Source organism: Globicephala melas, chromosome 4 (assembly GCF_963455315.2).
Source record: "Globicephala melas chromosome 4, mGloMel1.2, whole genome shotgun sequence".
Lineage (NCBI taxonomy): Eukaryota > Metazoa > Chordata > Mammalia > Artiodactyla > Delphinidae > Globicephala > Globicephala melas.
This window is the reverse complement of record NC_083317.1, coordinates 48,027,735-48,048,079: the sequence shown is the minus strand read 5'-3', so window position 1 is coordinate 48,048,079 and position 20,345 is coordinate 48,027,735. Positions and strand designations below refer to the sequence as shown.

The 20,345-nt window shown below is 39.4% G+C and overlaps 1 protein-coding gene across 18 annotated transcripts in view; it reads left to right on the top strand.

Annotated features, from left to right (window-relative positions):
* ABI3BP (ABI family member 3 binding protein) overlaps positions 1-20,345 on the top strand; it is a 262,547-nt gene that overhangs the window by 204,974 nt on the left and 37,228 nt on the right. For 16 of the 18 annotated variants that reach the window (XM_060297984.1, XM_060297993.1, XM_060297987.1 and 13 more), the window contains 6 exons: positions 469-546; positions 4,967-5,032; positions 6,940-7,005; positions 15,028-15,105; positions 16,606-16,710; positions 19,748-19,876. In XM_060297984.1, coding sequence (XP_060153967.1) covers positions 469-546; positions 4,967-5,032; positions 6,940-7,005; positions 15,028-15,105; positions 16,606-16,710; positions 19,748-19,876 — 522 coding nt within the window. The remainder of the gene's footprint in view (positions 1-468; positions 547-4,966; positions 5,033-6,939; positions 7,006-15,027; positions 15,106-16,605; positions 16,711-19,747; positions 19,877-20,345) is intronic. The other 2 variants (XM_060297980.1, XM_060297989.1) reach the window with 2 other exon arrangements.

Genomic DNA, 20,345 nt, shown 5'->3' with positions numbered 1-20,345 from the left:
ATAAACAAACTTTGATTTTCACATGAGATAAATAGGATATTTATTCTTCTATGGTGTAAATACACATTATTTTCTATGGTCTATTTTTTTTCCAGCTCACCTAAATAGTTTGTGGAGCTCATGAAATAGGGAGGAAACATGAAGGCAATAATACATAAAGACAGGAGGCATATCCAAGAATATAGCCATGTCCAGTATCATGAAACGATGATTCTGAACTAAAAGCTTTTGAAATCCTTATAATAATCATTAAAATAATAGTGCAAGAAGGCAGTAAATATAATAAATGAGAGTTATTAAAATATACCATTATCTTTGACATACGATGGTTATTGGGCATAGTTATTAATGCAATTTACCCTTTTATCACTGCACGGGATAGAAAAGAGTAGGGTTTGTTTGTTTCCTTTTTGACCCATTCATAATGATAATCATTTAAAGCCAGCCATCTTACTGTGTTTCCTCCAGCAGAAACAGACCAATCCACCCAAGAACTCTTCACAACTAAGTTTCCACGAACAACTGAATTGGCAAAGACAACTCAGGGTAATGCTATTTCCCCACCTCTGGATAGTAACTTTTCCTTCTTTTTTAAGCAGGAAGAAAATTTTCTTTTAAGAATGTAATTTTTCATCACAGTGAGTTAAGTTTTTTCATTGCATAGGTACAGGACATCAGCCAAATAGGAATATTTGTATGAATACCAGTTGAATGTAGGAAAGACAATTTCTTTAGTTAGAGCTGTGCTTTTGAATGTATGGTTGACTGCTTCATGCTGATGACTAAGAAAGAGAGCTCCCATTTTTTTTTCCTTGCTTGACCTTCTTTTGCTTCATTTTCCACATCTGATAAATAAGAATCTTTATTTCCTTCTCCTTCTTCCCCTCCTTTCTCTCTCTCTCATTCCTCTGTCCCATCTCCCAAACTTGATCAATGTGTTGGTATTGTGGCCTGAGAAAGGAAACTCGTAACAAGAAAAATCATTTTTTAATGATGAATTAATATTAAAACATCCAAGAAGCTTTATTCGGGGGTCTCCTTATATTATTTTTTCCTTCTACTTTTTGGGAAGTTAACTCATCTACACAGAGCTGTCTCTCACATCTTCATGCTCTCGGTAGTCTTTCCTTTTTATATCTTTCTGTCCTACTTGGATTGTAACCAGTTGCAGATTTCTAGTATTTTCGTGTTTTCTTTTTTTCCCCTTAATTACGCTCTTTTGCCCATGTCTACCTCTAGCATATGGGAGAAAGCCCAAAAAACAAGGGCAAATAATTTTTAAAGAGTTGTAAGACAAATTTATTGTACTCAATTGTCAGTTATAACTGGGGAGGGAGCTTTGTGGAAGAAACAAAGCAATATGGGGAAATGATAATAAAAGAAATCTAATCTTAAGGTATATATTTTATAATAGGCAGAGCAGTACTTGTTCTAAATAAACATGACTGACAGTACTCTCTACGGTACAAGACAGTTCTTGTAAATTTTGTAAAACTTTTGAACTTGTTTCATTTAATTTTTATAATGGTTTAAATGTTTATTTTATTATTTACTTTATTACCTTTCTACTTATTTTTAAAATAAAGTTAATGTACACAGAAGTAAGGAGCCAGTATAAGAACAGCCCTCCCACACCCTCATTACTAGCTTCAGCCATTAACAGCAGGTGTTCAAACCTATTATATCCATACCGCATCCTGATTTTTATATGTTTATTTTTTAATGTTTTTGCAAACCTCTTTAATGTCTGGCTTGATAGAAGATAGCTGGATTCTCATAATCAAACACATTGATGTTTTTACAGCAAAACATATAAATACTTACAATAAGCAGGGTAAACACTTTATTCAGCTCAGGTTGTATTGCCAAATGAGAAAAAGATTTCAGCTTTTTTTTGTTTGTTTGTTTGCGGTACGCGGGCCTCTCACTGTTGTGGCCTCTCCCGTTGTGGAGCACAGGCTCCGGACGCGCAGGCTCAGTGGCCACAAACCCGTGTCCCCTGCGTCAGCAGGCGGACTCTCAACCACTACGCCACCAGGGAAGCCCCAAGATTTCAGCTTTTCAAAGCTTTGTAGATTTCAGAATTGAGGGTAAAAATCATAGACCCGTTCTTTTCTTGTTTTTGCTTTTTCTTACTTTAATGGGAGTATCAATATTTTTATCAAATTGCTTCTAGAACATGGTTTTATTAGATGAGTTTCACAGTTGATTGGTTGTATATCCAGGATCTGATATCATTCTGTGAATTGTCTTAACATATTTATATAATGTACTGTATTTTAATTACTTTCTTATGTTCTGAAGATCCTGAGCTTGAGCCTAACTTGTGCAGCTCTGGGATTCACACTTTTCTAGACTCATGCCAAGGCTCTTTAAAGTGGGCTCACCAGAAATGCATTTCCAACCTGGTCCAGGCCAGTAACCCTTCTTGGGAGTAGAGGGTCAACTTTAGTAACAGCACGCTGTGTGTCCTAGGATCACCCTCTGACCCAACCCTCATAAATGCGTGCCTGAGCTCTATGGACAAGGAGGTCAATCTACTGTATTATTTTTATTGTGTTGTGTTTTGTTTCTAATAGTAGGTATCAGATGTGCAAGACAGTGCACAACAATTTGAGAGATGCTGTAGGCGTGAAATTGTTTCTCTTGGTCTTCATACTCCACCCACGCATGTACCAGGACCTTGTGGCTTTTTGGTCTCCAAGCCCTCAGCAGTGGGGCCAAGTGCTCCAAAGAAACTTAGTGTCTGAAGCCTACAGCATGAACCTACTAGTAGGATCTCCGGCACATTTTCTCTGCGTCATTCTTGCTTCTTTGTCTGCTGATACAATTCCCTGCAGCTATAACTGAAACCCTGACCTAACTCAAGCTTCTCTCCTTTTCCCCTCTCATCTCAACCCATGGTAGAAATCCACTTGGCCAGAGGCATCCTGGGGACATTTTGATTATTTTACTTATTTCAGCCCCCTGATCAGTATGCCGCCCAGGGCATAAGGGCTCCCTGGGTGTACCCTTGTACCTTGTACCCTTCTTTCCCTCTCCCTATACTGGGCAAAACAAAGGTCCTTCAAGGTATTTCTCCTGTAATCCTTGTTTATCTATTTTTGATGTTATCTTTGTCAAGTATTTTTAGTGTTCTTTTAAAATAATTTTTATAAAACTCTTTAGATATGAAGCCATCTTTTAAAATTATTTTTATTATTAGTCACCAAAAGCTATGTGGAGATGATATTTACAATGTTACGTTCTCACAATGCACCTTTGTCTTTTTTTTTTTTAGTTTAAAATTGAAACCCTCAATCAGTTTTCTCAAGGCCATGTGTTACCTGGTGATGAGCTATGTGAATAACTCACAGCCCAAACATAAGTTATATTTCAGCTCCTTTATAGAAAGTTCTTTCAAGATTTAAGTAAAGACTGTATAAAAAATAAAACCAAAACTCTGATCCTGTGGCTTTGAAGTAATGAATGTAGTGCTGATTATTTCTACACTCTTCTCTGTTTCTTTTCTAAAGTTTTAAAATTCATATGTGTTCTAGAATGATACTAATAAGAGCCACGATTCTTATGTTTCTTTAAGCAAAAGCAATCTAACATTGAAGAAATTAACAAGAAAGCTGAAATATGTTCAACTGACAGGGAATCCTACCACTCTCAAAGAAAATTGAAGAAAACCATTTGCAAATCATCATCACACATTTTAGGGCATGTGAGAATTGATTATTTTTAAATAAATCAGTACCTCTGTTCACTCTAGTTATTTCACTTTGAAAGGAGCACATTAAACCTACAGAGAATTTCAGTATGTGTCTGCTGGTTTTGGCCTGAGTATGGCAAAATTCTACTCATCAGTCCTCGCATAGGAAGTTTATAAATGAGCTACATTATAATCTGTTTTGCAGGTATATTTTTTAATGTGGTAGGCAAGGCATTTGCTGATTTATGGTTACATAAATACCCATTCAAGATGTGAACAAAATCATTGAAAATGGTGTAATCTACTTAACAAAGTTTGCAAGAAAATTTTTTCCAGTGTTAGCTAAAGCATTACCAAGAAAGTTGGTGGCAGGAAGCAACGTGGTGTGTCAAGGGTGGCAGAGGAGGGAAGGCAAGGATAGACACATCCCAGGATGGATGCACACTTTAAAAGCTTAGGGAGCAAAAATATTTCAGCTGAGTTTCTCATGAATTTGCCTGCTTACAATGGTCACTAATTTTTTAAATGTATTTGACAACTCTTCATTAATGGTCCTCACTGTGCCAGGCCCTGGATAACAGGAGCAGGAAGTAACAAGGTGGCATGTTGGTCCAAGGGCTGTCTGAGTTCTTGATCTTTGCTCACCCTCTCTTGATGGGCAGGATACCAGAGGTCATTTTCTCTCATCCCTAAAGCTTTAATGGATGGCACTAAGTGAGTATTTATTCACTTCCGGGTTCATGAGCTAAGACAATTAGATACAGACCACATGTTTCCACTCTTTTCTTCTTACATACCTAAAAATATTTTTCTTTCTGCCTTTAATATTATTTGTCTCCTTTGGCAAAATAATGTTTCACAGTGACTCCCTGATTGAGAGATGTGAATGGATGGATGGATGGGTTGATGGACAGACGCATGGATGGATGGAGGGGTAGATGGTTGGCTTATATGTTTACCATATTAAGCAACCATGTGGTGAAATAAATGCCCCTGAAAAACATGGACTAAATGATGACTAATCCTTAACACACGTTACCAATGACCTACCTCACTTTGACTGTGTGCATCTTTAATTTCCAGGCATGAATATTTTCACTTGCTTTTTTTCCTTCAGCATCAATGCTGTAATGCATACTTGGAGATTTAAGAATTTTCTTTATACTTCCATGCAAAGTGTACAAGCTGTTGGTCTGTAGAGTACTAAATCTCCATTTATTGAGCTCAGGAGTGCTGGTGATTAAATGTGAAGCGTTTCCTCTGTTTCAGCACCACACAGATTGTATACAACTCCTGTGAAGCCCAGAACACCTGACAAACCACACATCAGGCCTGGTAAGTTGTTTCTCTTTCTGATGACCTAAATAATCAGCATATCTAAGAAGATATAAAATGTATTGAGAAATTCCCTGGCAGTTCAGTGGTTAAAACTCCGCGCTTCCACTGCAGGGAGCACGGGTTCAATCTCTGGTCAGGGAACTAGGATCCCACATGCTGCATGGCACTGCCAAAAAAAAAAATATTGAAACAGCCAAATATACCAAATGATGCCTATATATCCTTAAACTGAAATAAATTACATACAAAATTCTGATCCTTGTGGGTAAGTAGAGAGGAAATAATGAATCCATGGAAGTGGCAAGACTTGACTGAGATTTTTAAGGATAATCAGATTTAGATACCACCACGGAAGCTTAACAATATAAAAGTATTTTTAAAATAGTATTTTTGCATAAATCACACACACTCTCCCCTCCTCCTTCAGTTTTCCATGGCAATTATAGAGATAGCATTAGCATTAGCTATGATATATTACATGTTTCAAATGTTATCTTTTGAGAAAAGACCTCTTCCATTATAAAAGACTTGTTCTGGGAGAATATTTTTACTTGATGCTTTCAGATTAAAAAAAACCAAAAATACACATTTTACAGGTTTTAAACATCAAAGTAAAGTGAAAATAAACTGGAAAATACTTTTTTTTTTTTTTTTTTTTTTTTGCCCACAACATGCATCTTGCAGGAACTTAGTTCCCTTACCAGGGATCGAACTTGATCCCCAGCAGTGAAAGCACTGAGCCCTAACCACTGGACTGGTAGAGAATTCCCAGAAAATACTTTAAATCTAAATTCACCAAAGGATTTCGGATCTCCCTCACTGGAACTATTAGTGAAAAGTTAACTTGGGGGTTGATTTGGTCCATATAAATCACTCCTATGCTAACATACAAGTTGGACCAGAGACTCTGGTGTTTTCTGCCCCTTTTCTCCTCTGTGATTCTAAGAAGTTTTAAAGTTCTAAATGAAAAAATGGCTTATAAGCTAACATTCCCGGTGAACATCTCTCCAGGCACATGGAAGAAAGAACAAATACATTTTTCTTTGATGTATGGAGGAGCCCATATTTTTTGGAATAATCCTCCGACTCCATGTGATTTTTCTATCATGATAACTGTTGAGAATTTAACGTGTGGCTGGTTATATTAAACCTTTCTACAAAATAAGGAAACAGTAACGATAATGGCTAACAGTGATGGTGTGCTAACCATGCATCCTGTGAGGTAAGGCTGAGGAAGCTAAAGCTTAAGAAGGGCTGGGAAGTGGATTCGAAGGCAAGCAGTCTGGCTTAAGAACTCACTCTCTTAATCGCGATACACTTAGTGCTTTTCCTTGAAAACTCTGCTAAATGGAAGATAAAAAGCTGACTTCAATGTTTTTGTACTATTATGACTCTCAACAGAGCAGGAGAGAAATTTCAATGGTTTTATCATAGTTCTGAGTTTAACGGTGGACTTGGGCCAAGATTATGAGGGAACGTATGTACCTAGAGACTCCTCCAAAGTGACCACGAACTTATGTGTTAGGAGGCCTTGACAAATAAATACACATCAAGTTTTGGGTTTTCTTTCGGCATATGTAGTCCTGATCTTTCTTCAGTCCCATTTTGGAATGTATCTAGTGCTTATCAATGAAGCCAGCTAGTTCCCACTTAGAAATATAAATTCCCTCTATTTTTTCAAGCCCAGTGATCACCTCAGAGTGCATACTCAGGTCTCAAATTCAAGTCTATGATTTTTATACCAGACTTGTGATTTCTATATTCTGAACAACAGTTTTTGGTGAGTCATCATATTTTTATCGCCCAGTTAAATGACTTCCAATTCTCTGGAAAGTTTTATTTTCCTTGGCTACAAATTTTCAATTAAAAAATGTCTAAACTACTTATTTCCCACTTTATTGTAGTTCTGAATAGGACAACTACAAGACCCAAACCCAGTACAATGCCCAAAGGGAATGGAATGGAAACAGGTAATGATCACAAATTTATTTCCTTTTGATCCTATTAAACTCTAAATGTTTTCATTCAATTTTTATAATTTTGTTGAATGCACATTTCAATTCCTTTTTTTACCAGTTTTGTTAGTACAGCCAGTTTTGGAAGTTCATAGAATTGAAACTTGTAATTCATTCTGAAGTCAAAATTTCAACAACAAGAACAAAATTTCAAATGTCTCTGAAAAGATTAAAATATAGTTTTTCACTTTTCTCAGCCTAGTCCGCTAAATCAGCTACAGCTACAATATATAGTCTTGATTCTTAAAAATATCCTGAATATGAATTATTGAATTAAAATATCAAAATAGCTGTTTCCCTAACTTCAAAACACTTTCTATATACAGGTTTGGTCTTTGAGATTGTTATCACTTCGTTTTCCAGTTTATAATTTCGCAAGTACCACTGAAATTTTTTTAATACACCCAGATCTGTTAGCCACCTGGAATATGACATTTAAATGAGAAGAGCAGTTAGCAAATGATCACCCTGGTTACAAGCATATCAGTGTTTCCAAATCATTCAGTTTGATTCAGTGACATTGCCCTAATCCAGTCTCGTCTATGGAATATCATATAGATAAATAGAACAATGATCTGATAAAAGTTCAAACACTCAACTCACTAAGTGGATAAATGGTAGTTATTAAATGCCTTAATATGGGATTGCATTGTTCCCTTGAACTATTTTTTAAATAGTGCAAATCTTGTGCCTGCTTGTGTAAAAAAGCATAAAAATTAGTTTATTTAATATGTATATATAAAATCAACCCATAATTATTCCCTAATGAGAAAGAGATATGAATACTACCTGAAGACATGTATTCAGTCTAAAAACGATTTAGGGGCTTCCCTGGTGGGGCAGTGGTTGAGAGTCCGCCTGCTGATGCAGGGGACGCGGGTTCGTGCCCCGGTCCAGGAAAATCCCACATGCCGCGGAGTGGCTGGGACCGTGAGCCATGGCCGCTGGGCCTGCGTGTCTGGAGCCTGTGCTCCACAACGGGAGAGGCCACAACAGTGAGAGGCCCGCATACCGCTAAAAGAAAAAAAAAAAGATTTAGATTTTTTTTTAAGTGTGTGTTTTTGTACTCGGTTATTACAATGTCTGAAGTTCTAGGAATTCACTTCCCTTCAATTAATGAGGCAGATACTATAAATTCCTGACTCATGAAAAGCAAGAAAGCATTCCAATATCTATTTATGCTCAGCTGTTCCTTTTATTTTTCCCAAGTGGGATTAGGCAGTTCGTAGTGTCTCAGATTGACGTAAACAGTCTGGCTCTAAACAGAGCCACCTTCTTAATATTCAAAATAATTCCCTGGAGTTTGCCTAAGTACAAATAGAAGAAAGCATTTATGTTAACAAAACAAAGAACAAGTAGCTATGATCAAACTTGAAAGCCATTAACCTTCAGTATAATCAAGCATTGATTCTCACAAGGAAAATTCTGTCTTTTGGAGGGAAAACAGAGCATTATTATATTTTAGTTTATTAGCAATATAAATATTTTTTCCAGAGCCACTTGTAATACAAACTGACATCTGTTACCCTCTTGTGTAGATAAAGTCAACTTTGTAATAACTCACCTAACTTAGCTTTGAAAGGATGATCTCTTACCAGGACTTCTTCAGTTTAATTAGTTGGTTGCTGGTAGAAATAGATTGATGGACTACTGAGCCCGCACGCCACAACTACTGAAGCCTGCACACCTAGAGCCCGTGCTCTGCAAAAAGAGAAGCCACCATCACAATGAGAAGCCCACGTACCGCATTGAAGAGTAACCCCCGCTTGCGGTGACTAGAGAAAGCCTACGTGCAGCAATGAAGACCCAAGGCAGCCAAAAATAAATAAATAAATAAATAAATTTTTAAAAAATGAGCAGACAAGATATTAGCAAGAATAGAGATCTAAACAGCACCATCAACCAAATAGACTCACACAATTATGGTGAAGTGACATGGGGCAAAGGTATAGAGGCAGTTCAACAGAGAAAGGACAGTGTTTTCAACAGATGGTGCTGGAAAAACTGGATATCTGTATGCAAAAACACTAAACAAAACAAAAACCAAGCAAACAAAGAACTCCTCTACCTAAACAAAAAGGAACTCAAGGTGGATCATAGATCTAAATGTAAAATGTGGGGCTTCCCTGGTGGTGCAGTGGTTAAGAATCCACCTGCCAATGCAGCGGACATGGGTTAGAGCCCTGGTCCAGGAAGATCCCACATGCCGCAAAGCAACTAAGCCTGTGTGCCACAACTACTGAGCCTGCACTCTAGACCATGTGAGCCACAACTACTGAGCCCATGTGCCACAACTACTGAGCCCATGTGCCACAACTACTGAAGCCCGCATGCCTAGAGCCCATGCTCCACAACTAGAGAAGCCACCTCAATGAGAAGCCCACACGTCACAATGAAGAGTAGCCCCCGCTCGCAGCAACTAGAGAAAGCACACATGCAGCAGCGAAGACCCAACACAGCCAAAAATAAATAAATAAATAAATAAAATTTATTTTAAAAAAAGAAAAGAAATAGGTTGATAGGCACAGGTAAACAAAGCTGAGCTCATTGTTTCCCCTTTCCTTGCTCCACTACCATCCCCAATCAAAATGTGTTGCACATGTTCTATGTTCTGATGTCTGTCTATTGGGATCCCCTTTCAGGGAAGGACTTGCCTGACCTACCTGAAGGGAATGAAGTCAACAGACAGTATCCCACTGTCATATCCTTCACAGTCAGCCTCAGCTGAGAGGGCCTTGATTGGAGATATGGGTGGTACATCTCCTTGTCTACCACAACATATAACAACCAAATGATATTTACCTCAGGAATGCAAGATTGGTTTAACATTCAAACAAATTAGTGTAATTTACCATATTAAGAGAGCAAAGGAAAACATCATATGATCATCTCAATAAATTAAAAAAAAAATCAACCATTAGACAAAGTTCAAAAAGCATTCATGATGAAAACTCTCAGAAAACTAGGAATAGAAGGAATTTTCCTCACTCTGATAAAGGGCATCTGTGAAAAACCTACAGCTACCATCCTATTTTACAGTGAAAGTTTAAATGTTTTTCTTCTAACATCAAGAACATAAGCAAGGATTCCTACTTTTACCCCTTCCGTTGAAAATAGAAGCAGAGTGTTAAGCCAGTGCAATAAGGTAAGAAAAGAAGTAATGGTATAAAAATTGCAAATTACAGATGCCATTGTGTAGCATATTATGAAAGGAAAATTTAACACCTCTTGAAATATTTACCTGGGGAATAGTGTCTTGAGAAATTGGTGAGAAAAAGAATGTTTTTAAATCTGTTCTCTTCAGGTTGTAGACTTACATGAGTCCACATTACTTAGACTGTGCATAGTTTTGATCTAACTTGTTAATAGAAATGCAGGTATTCACATCAAGTTTCTTTTCTTTCTTCTCTGACCCAGTCCTACTATCTCATTCATACTCACTTCTAACCTCTATTGAGTCTTAATGAGATACCATTTTTGTGTTAACTGATTCCTTATCCAAGTTTGACATTTCACCCATAATATGTATGTTTGTTATCCATCTCACATATATTTTCCTATAGCTTTTCTTGCTGAAGTTTTCAGCACAGATATTTTACATATAAAAAAAATCAGTTGATAAAAGGATGTGTTTAGGATTTATAGGACATATTCTTCATGATTTTAGGCCACTTAATGTTGTGCCTTTGGAAAACTAAAAAATAAAGATTCTGAGGCCTCAAAACTATGGTCCTTGATTCTTTGGGCCTCTATACAATTCTTTCAATGATTCCATAAGCCCCAGGAATCTTTAAATTATCTTGAGCAAAGTTTCTTGATTTATAACATCATTATAGATATTTACCCTGCTTTATGTTTATTTCACATGTATATGTATAAATATTTCTCCACCTTAAAGTTAGAAAGTAGCCTTCAGAGAATGAAGTTTTAGGTAGGTCATTTTCCCAGCAGTCTGCTTTTTCAGGGTTTCCAGAGATGTGTCTCAGCTTAATTGATACGTTCTACATGTTATAACCAACTTGAGATCTGACTCCAGAGATGCAACAGCATGCCCTAGACCAAGGGGATTGCACAGAGTACAATCCCACAGACCAAACCCAGCTCACTGCCTTTTTTTCGTAAATAAAGTTCTATGGAAACATGGCTTGCTTTCACAATATAGTGGCAGAATTGAATAGTTGTGACAGAGACAGTATGGCCCACGGAGCTGAAAATATTTACTGTCTAACCCCTGACAGAGAAAATTTGCCCATTCTGTGCTAGACAATCTCTCCAACTTTCTCCCTATGGAAGGAAGCTGCTGAGTTGTGCAACTATTCTTTCATTCAACTGACATTTATTGAAAGCCCATTATGTGCCAGGCAAAATGTAGTTTGGAAACCACTTGGCACATGCGGTTTGGCAGATATATTAGATACCTGAACCCCAAACTCCTTTCTCTACTCCTTCTTCTCCTAATGAGGAATCCACACTTCACTGACCCCACACGGAGTATGCCTGACAACAAGAACCCAGACTCCTCCAAGGTGAGGAATGTGTTTGTCTGAGCTGTGGCTAAATCTTCCAGTCTGCTGGCTCATCACCCCTGACTTTTTAGCCAGGTGCTAAGGTTTGGAGACAAGGGTGAGGAAACCAATCATCCATAAATACCACTCCTTTTGGTCACAGGGAATAGTCTCTGTTACATTTGGAAATTGATTCCCAGTTTACTGTGTTTGTTTGCAAAGCTTCTGTTACCATGGTTAAAAATACCCAAATCCTTACTTCATTTTTGACAGTAAATTGCTAAAGGGTGAACTATGTAAATCTAGATATTTTTGGAGAAGTCCCATATGGCAGTGGGGGTTCACACTGAAGCTGAAGTCTTGGTTCTTCCAGAGCCAACTCTGCCCTTTAGAAAACAGTGGATTAATCCTGCCTGAGGGAAAAAGAATTCAGGTCACAGCCTGGGCCAGACTGGCTGATTGCCAATTCCTGAGGATTCTTTCTCTGCAATAGCTCTTACTGGCTTCTCCTTTGCCCTCCCATTGCCTCTCTGCTACCTTTGGCATTTGTTTGCTCTCCTCATTTCAGGGCCACAGAAGTTCACTGGTCTCCAGGTCCTGTGCTCACACTGCTCCTGGCTGACATGCAAACCACAGCTAGGTGGAACCAAGGCCAGAACTAGAGCTCAGTCTCCTGTCCGCTGTTCAATGCTCTTTCCCTGCGTCCCGCAGCTGCCTTCTGCTGGGTTCTTACCAACATTCTCATCCACTACTGGCTTTTCTCTGTTTCTAAAGGCTGGACAAAGTCCAGTTTAGCAGCTGACATTCTATTGATTTGGATACTTAACCTATAAGAATCATAACAGTATGATGCTTCCATCTCCGTCTATACAGAAAGTGACAGAAAATGGCTCGTTTCTGCTGATTTCTCCCATAACTGGAAAAGAGGCCAGGGATGTTTACATGTTTGATCTTATTCATAAAGTAATCCTGCAGACTTTTGTATTCTCTCCTACATCTCCATTTCACCAGCCTGTGACTTGTTGGATCTGCATGTGCCTGGTTGGGAAACCATGTCATCCTTGTATTTCTGAGTCCCACACACCAGTGGCATGGATGAATGACACGTGCTTGCCAGCCATGGCTGTTTAGCCCTTACCCAGTGGTGGCACTTCAAAGCACCCAAAAGAAAAGGTATAGGACTTGAGGGCTAAAGTCAGAGTCATTGTGAAGAGTAAGAGAAGCGTTAAAAACAAAATTCAACCAAGTAAATATGAAGATTTAATTGGTTTTATTCAACAATTTCTGAATCAGGCAGCTTCCCATTTAGCAACCAGAAGGGCACTCTGAAGGGTTGTACAAAATGGAAGATTTTTTTTAATAGGAAGAAGGGTGGGGCAAGGGAACTATTAGAAAAAGAAAAGAAAATACTATTTTTAGGCCAGGACAACTTCTTTTTGGGTAGAAGAGAGTTGCATGGGTTTTAAGTAGATTGCCTCTTCTTCCTCTGGGGGATGAAGGGTGCAGTGCTGACCAGAATATTCCAGACTGGTTGATTGAGATTACATTTCTGGGGAAGGTCAAAACTGCAGTTAAGTCAGCTTTTAAGTCTAGGCTTGGTATCATGGGCTTTAGCACAAGTGATGCCGTTTTGGGCCTGTGGTTTTCTCTTTAACATAGGGAAGAAGATGACAGGAAAAAGCACTCTGTACTATCCCAATTAGTGCTTAGGAGATGGGCTTTGGAGCTGGGCACACATGGGTGTGAATGCCTCCACTTCAGCTGTGAGTCCTTGGGCAAGTGCTTACTCTCCCCTTGCCTTGGGTTTCCTCATCTGTGAGACCCTGGTGGTATCTCCCACCCAGAAGAGTTGTATGGATCAAATCACGTCATGAATATGTAAGGCGCTTGCGCAGTACTGGATCAAAATACTTTGTTTTCTTAAGGGTGGAAAGATTTGGAGAAAGGCTATGAAGAAGGATCTACTGAAGTCACACATAGCCTACTAAGCTTCTAGAGGATATAATACAGTTTTACCCTCAAAAAATAGTGGTAAATCAGATCTCAGCAAGCCACGTTATCCTGGTGACACAAATGAAAGCACTCTGCCTTCCCTTAAGCCATGGACAGAGTAACCACCCAAATGAGTCACTTCCCACCTCCGTTACCACTAAGAGGAGGGCACAGGAAGAAAACTAATGAGCTATTTGTTCTCACAATGCCTGTGGGATGAGCCACAAAATAGTGACCACAGAAACATTTTATTCCTACCACAAATCAACAGCAGTTGATTCGTGGCTACATACATTCACCTTGATTTTATATGTTATCTCTTATTCAAATAGCAGAGGGTGTGGGATTGTAATATTGGGTTTCATAAATTAATGTTAATCATAATTATTATTATAACTGTTAATAATACTAATTTAATATTATAATGCTGACTAATGCCCATTATAGTTATAATAATTTCATAAATTAATGTAAAAATATCAGCTTCTGTTGTATACTTAATATATCTGCCTACACGTTAAATGAGACTGGGTGTATAATGTCCCTACAGAGTCCTGGAACTCAAAACAGGGTTGTTGTTGTGCTTGTCCTTGTTAATATACTAACTAGCATTTTAATTCAATGTTTATTCTTATTTTTTAATTGGTGAATTAGAGTCAGGTCCTCAGAGTATGGATTCTCTTTTTAGGGTGAGCCATTATATCTAAGATAATATTTACTTTTGAGATTCTAAAAAACGTCTGTTCCTATTATTTCTTAATGAAGACTGCCGGCCACATCAGGGAAGATTATTTTATAATGTAAAAGAATAATAATTTTTAAAAAGCAGGACAAAAGCTAAATTGGTTCCCTCTACCCTTAGGATTGCTACCCAAAACCCTAGAACCAGATTGTGTTTGAGGGACTTAGGAGATAAAATAGCGCGCAAAGTAATTTTCAGGTCAGTTTCTTCCAAACAGCAATTTGGAATTCTAGGCGTGCCCAGGCCTAATTTACAAATCTCAAAAGCACAGATCCAGTCTGTGGCCTAACCAGCCTTCTAGCCAAGAACTCTCAAAAAATATTTTTAAAGTCAATTCATTAAGTACAAACCCAAACACACTGGAATTTTAAGGGTTTTCATTGGGGTAGAGGAGTTGGAGAAAAGTTTTTTAAAAACCACAAAATTTGCCCATGAATATTGGCAAAAAGAAAAAAATAGCCAATCACTGTAGATGAACTACTCCTAGCAAAACAATATCACCCAGGCAGGCAGTGCAGGGTGGGCATCATAGAAAATTCAGGCAAAACCACGTTCTGCAATCAAACACTAACTCTGCAGAGAAAAAATCACAACTAATGAATGCAGTAGGGCTTTAAGTTTTTTTCCTATACACAGATGGGAGAAGCCCATGAAACTCTCGGAGCACAATAAGTTTCTGTGAAGACTACTTACCACATTTTTGCTATCTATTTATTCTGTCATCCTCTCTGCTCACAGGGGTCAAGCAAGCACCACTGCCATCCGGTGCTGATGGAAATGTGTCAGTGGACTCTTCTTACTCCACAAAAAAACCAGGTAAGGAATAAAATGCTGACTCCCTCACTCAGCTCTGCTCCGAAACTTGTAACTGCAAGTTACATGTGCTGCAGCAAAAAAAAGTAGCATCCTCACCGTCCCCAAAGCATCAGAACCATGCTAACAGTACAGGGGTATTGCTAGATAAACATACCAAAATATTATCTTCAGGAAAATAAAAAGCACTTTATGCACAAATTGAATATTAATAAGTACCTCTAACGAGGCACTGATTTAATAATTACTTTATATAATGTTCTGAGGGGCCACAGTGGACAAATGCTGAAGCGTAACGGTGGATTCTACCTTTCATCATATACAAGTTTTGTTCTTATGTAATTTATTATAATATCCTTTTGCCTGAAATGATTTATGTTTCTAGTTTGAGGCTGTGCTCTATATAATAGGCCAAAATTATGAAGCGATAATATCTTTGCATTGAATAAGAACTCTGTGCTTTTAAAAGGATGCTGTGAAACCTACTCTGATGTATTAATGTCTGGGTTAGAGATCTGTATTGTATCCTCACCACTCACTCTCCCTCCCGCCCTGCAGTACATGCACACACGTGCACAATTCCTAATATCCCAGGAAGTACTTAAAGCCACAGGGTATTTTCCTGGATTGTCAATTTTACTTGAAGATTTTTAAACCAACATATTATGCAAAGAAAGAGATGAATTTTTAAGCCATAACACAAGACTTAAAAGAAAATTTGGGTTAAGGTGGTCTGCTCCAGGTACCTCTAGCCTTGTCCACCTTTGTGCAGATTATAAAAAGGTGTCTCTTCCCTTTGCCCTTCGGGCAAACCATTTAGAAAAACGTTCCTTTCCTCTGGGCTGGCAGCCTTGCACCAGGGCTCATGGGTGTGTGAGAGAGCAGAGTGGATGTGAAACTTTGCCTTCCACTTACAGCTCCCTGGCCAGGTGCCCATGTGTGGTGACTCTGCTCTCCATGGCCACAGGCTTATTGCTTCTGCCATCAGGGCTATTTTGTTGTAATCGTTTGAGAAGTTCTGAAAGTGTTTGTTTAATTATAATTACATAATAGAGTTGGAGGATGGAGTGGAACACCTACTAAAGGAGAAATTATATGCTTTACCAACTCAAAGCTAAAATGGTGTAGGAATTGTAGCCTGCAAATCAAAGGCAATTGGAGATAATGAGACACAGAAATGCTACTGTCGAGTCTATATAGGAAACTAAAGATGATAAATTCTATACATCTATTTTCTACTTTTCCTTTCAAAGGGCAGATGTACTGATATATTTTCATCTATAATTAGAGAATATTTTACCCATACACAAATGTGCTTCGTTATCCCTGGGTACGTTACAAGCACTAATTTAGAAGAACATCAGAAAGTATTGCAGGCACTTTTCTGTAGAATCTATTCTCTCTCATCCAGCTGCTACTTGTCAAACATTATATATTTTTAAAACCCATGATTTTTATAGAGTGAATCCTTATGACCACTTTATCTGTAATATAATCTCCTAGCCACAATCCCAGGCACTCGTCGCCCACCCTTGCCACCTAGACCCATGCCCCCACGAAGAAAGCCTTTACCACCAAATAATGTCACCGGAAAGCCAGGAAGCGCAGGTACGTCAATCACATACCTTCCTTCTCCCTCCTTGATCTCACTGGCCAAACGCAAGCCCTTCTTGGTGTGATAGCTCAAGCAATGGACGAGCCCTTGGTGTGTGTGACATGTGCCTGTTTTGGCCCCAAAGACCAGACTGTACATTATAGTTTTGAGGACTCACATCCTGATTCTGGGTGGATGGGGTGAAAGCAACCACCCATGTCCATCTAGGCCAGTTTGCTTCTTAGATGCTGTGTGCTTTGTGCTGAGAGAGAAGCTATCACAGTTTCTTCAAAAAGTGGATTATTTTGGATGAGATGTTTTGTGCTGCCAACCCACCAGGTGTAATGGAAAATATCGTCCACTCATCATCCTGTCTCTTGAGATAGAATCTTTTACATCTCATTGATAGCTCCCTTGTCCACCAGCCTTCATGCTGACCCCAGTATTACGGTGCAAGGGGAAAGATTGGGAACTGGAATACTCAGGGTGACTGAGCAGGTCTAGCCTGTGCAACAAGGCAGGAATATATTTTAAAGTCAAGCTGCCTCTCAGCTTGCTCACATGCCTCTATCCTAGGGCATGTGTTGTCTTCTTCCCATAGAATGACCACTCCGAGTCACCTGGGATACTTGTACTTCATCCTTGTCTTGAAGAAGCCTTCTCTAGCTCCCCAAAGGAGACTTAGCATTGCTTCTCTGTTCTACTTTTCCTTGAAACATACCTCTATTAGAGCAAACCACTGTTTTATACCTATTTGTTTGTGTACTTGTCTTCCCCTACTATATCATGAGCTCTTTGATGACAGATGACATTTTCTCTGAATTCCCAGAACCAAATCCAGTGTTCATTGACTGAATCCAGTAATCATTGAGTGAATATGTGAGTGAAATTAAGAATCAGTGAACCTAGTTCAGAGCAAAGATTCACCTCACTTTTCTTAAAGTTTCTTCCAGTGGACCTACCAGCAGATCAGATCATGTTCCCATTTTTCCTCCCTCTTCCTTCATCTCTACTTCCTAAATATTCTGTAGTCAGAATCAGGATAACAGTGTTAAGGACAGCTGTGAAAGATGAAACTGATAAGGATTTCTGAGAAAGAGAATGACTGTCACTCTTTTCACAGGATGAAGGAGGGTGTGGTGATGGAGAAGCTTTCATGATGTAGCAAGGGGACAGTGGTCTCTAGATTGTTTTTTCCATCAGCTGAAAGAGGAATCAGCCTCTCATCCATGCGATGGTGCCTTCCTGGGTCCAGGCCTAGCGACATGGCCCCAGTGAGGAGACCAGGTTTTCCTCATTAATTGTAACCTGGGGCAGCTGTGACCTGAATTTCTGTAGCTTTTAGTTCAGACTGAAAGTGATGCCTCAGTTTCTCCCATGGAAGAGTCAGGGGAACCTCCCACCACAGAGCTCCCCTACAAGGCTGTGTGTCTTCAGTTGCACCTCCACGGCCTTGGTTCCTGCCATATGAAACCTTGCTCACTGCCATCAAGAAGTGTAGCTTTGGTATAACTCACCCAGCCTGTGGATGGTATGAACACATCCCACTTCTGAGATTAACTCTGGTGCCCTCCCTGCCCCATGCTTTCCACCTCTAACTCAAAAGAAATGACTACACTGAAGAGCCAAACACAAATGAGGTCAGTTATACAGATCTGGCCTGATGATCATCACAGAAAGTGCGTACGGAATTCAGGAAATCGACTCAATGTTCTGGGAGTCCTCTGAACACAAGCCTTCTTGCACATGTGCCTCTGAGAACAGTCTTAGGCTACTACGAGGCATCTCCACCTGTCCCCTATCTCCAGATCTACCGAGCCCTCTCAGTCCCGCTCTCCTTGCCAGGATGAGTGCTGCTCTGCACCCTCTAAAAAGCTCCTTCAGGCTGCAGTGCAGTGTCTCATGGTTTTCACTCACCCTCTCATTGGGGCCTACTCCCACCAGGACCAGGAGCTTAAGTCTGCAGGGGCTGGACCAGCAGCCCATCTGAATGGCTCATCCGTGATTCTGTGCTGGGCCACAGTCCTTGGGTCAGTCTTGTACCCCTTGACTCCCTATTGTCTGAGAATGATTCCTTTTCCCAGGAGGACTATAAAACCTAATCTAGCCTCCACTCTATTCCACCCAAACTTGCCTAGACCTTGGGATGCAGCCCGTTTGGGAGACCTATAGGTGTTTTTAGAGTGGAGGAGACATTGTTGAATATAGCATCTCAGTGTGACACTGTTCTAGCTACAGGCCAGAATCACAGACATTACCTTAGAAACTTCTTCTTCTTCCCCCCCAGCCATCTCCCATGCCTGCCAGTTAATCTGCAGTGAGGCCACTCCATCCCCTTGACATTTCTCATGTAAAACCCCTTCCATCCAGTCTCACTGCTTCTTACATTGTTCACCTCCTCTGCCCTTGCCTACGCAACTGCTTTAATCTCTTGATTTCTCTCTCTGCCACCAGCCTTGCAACTTAACTGTTCACCCTCTCCTCATCTGATCATGTTACTTCCCTAGTGAAAATCTTTTAATGGGTCCTTATCACCTAAAAATAATATCTAAATCCATGGTATGCAAGGCCCTTCATGAACTGCCCTTCCCGGCCCCTCCGTACTCTGCTCTCACTGCTCCTGGCACTCTTGGCTCTCACCCCTTCAAATTCAACACGCCATGTGATTTCATGCTTCCCTGACCTGGTTCTTCCTGCAACCTCTGACTAGAATACAGCTCTCAGGCTTACCTACTGATCACTTCTCCTCTTTATTGGTACATCCTCTGGGAAGGCATTCCTGCCCTCCTCCCACCCAACACTCATCATCTTTCCCTGTAGACTTGTCCTCTCTGAGACCTTATCCCATGCTTTCACAATATCTATAATGCTTCAGTATAATTTGGCTCACACATCTCTCCCGATCAAGGACACCAGGTCTTATTTTCTCTCTAATCCTGGCATATAGTGCCAAGCCACGTGGTAAGCGCTAATAAATATTTATTGAGTAAATAAATGGGGAACTCAGCAGGGCTCCCTATAAAGCCTGAATCCTTTGGCTCTACATTGCAGGAATCATTTCATCAGACCGAGTAACTTCCCCACCCTTGAGGGCAACACTCAGACCTACTGAAGCCCCCTTGGAGAGAACAGAGACAGATAAAAAGCAACCAACAGCTCCTGCCTCAGGAGAAGATCTTGGTTAGTATATCAGTCACTTCCCACTGGATGCTTAGCTACGAAGTACTAAAGGATTTCAAACTAGGGAGAAAAGAGTCCCAGTTCTGGATCATCTATTTTACTCAATTTTATGATTGCTATGAATTTTTTAATTTAAAAATTATACTTATTTCTAATGTTTTATTATAGAATGTGCTCCTTCCCTTTGCAGACATAGAATGAAGTTCCCAAGATCTTTAGGAAAGTCTTCCTAAAAAGATCTAGATTACCCAGTGCTTCTTACTAAATCGCATGTCATTACTAATTATGCATATCTTAATTTATTAATGAGTATTAGCTACTTGGTTGTAATCTTTGAATCATTATTTATTACACTGAAGGGCACCAGCAGGACACAATTAAAGGCCTTTTAGTGTGGATAATATGTATAGTAATACTAATTGAAATCAAATTGCAAGGAATTGACTAGGAGGCATATGTATTAAATATT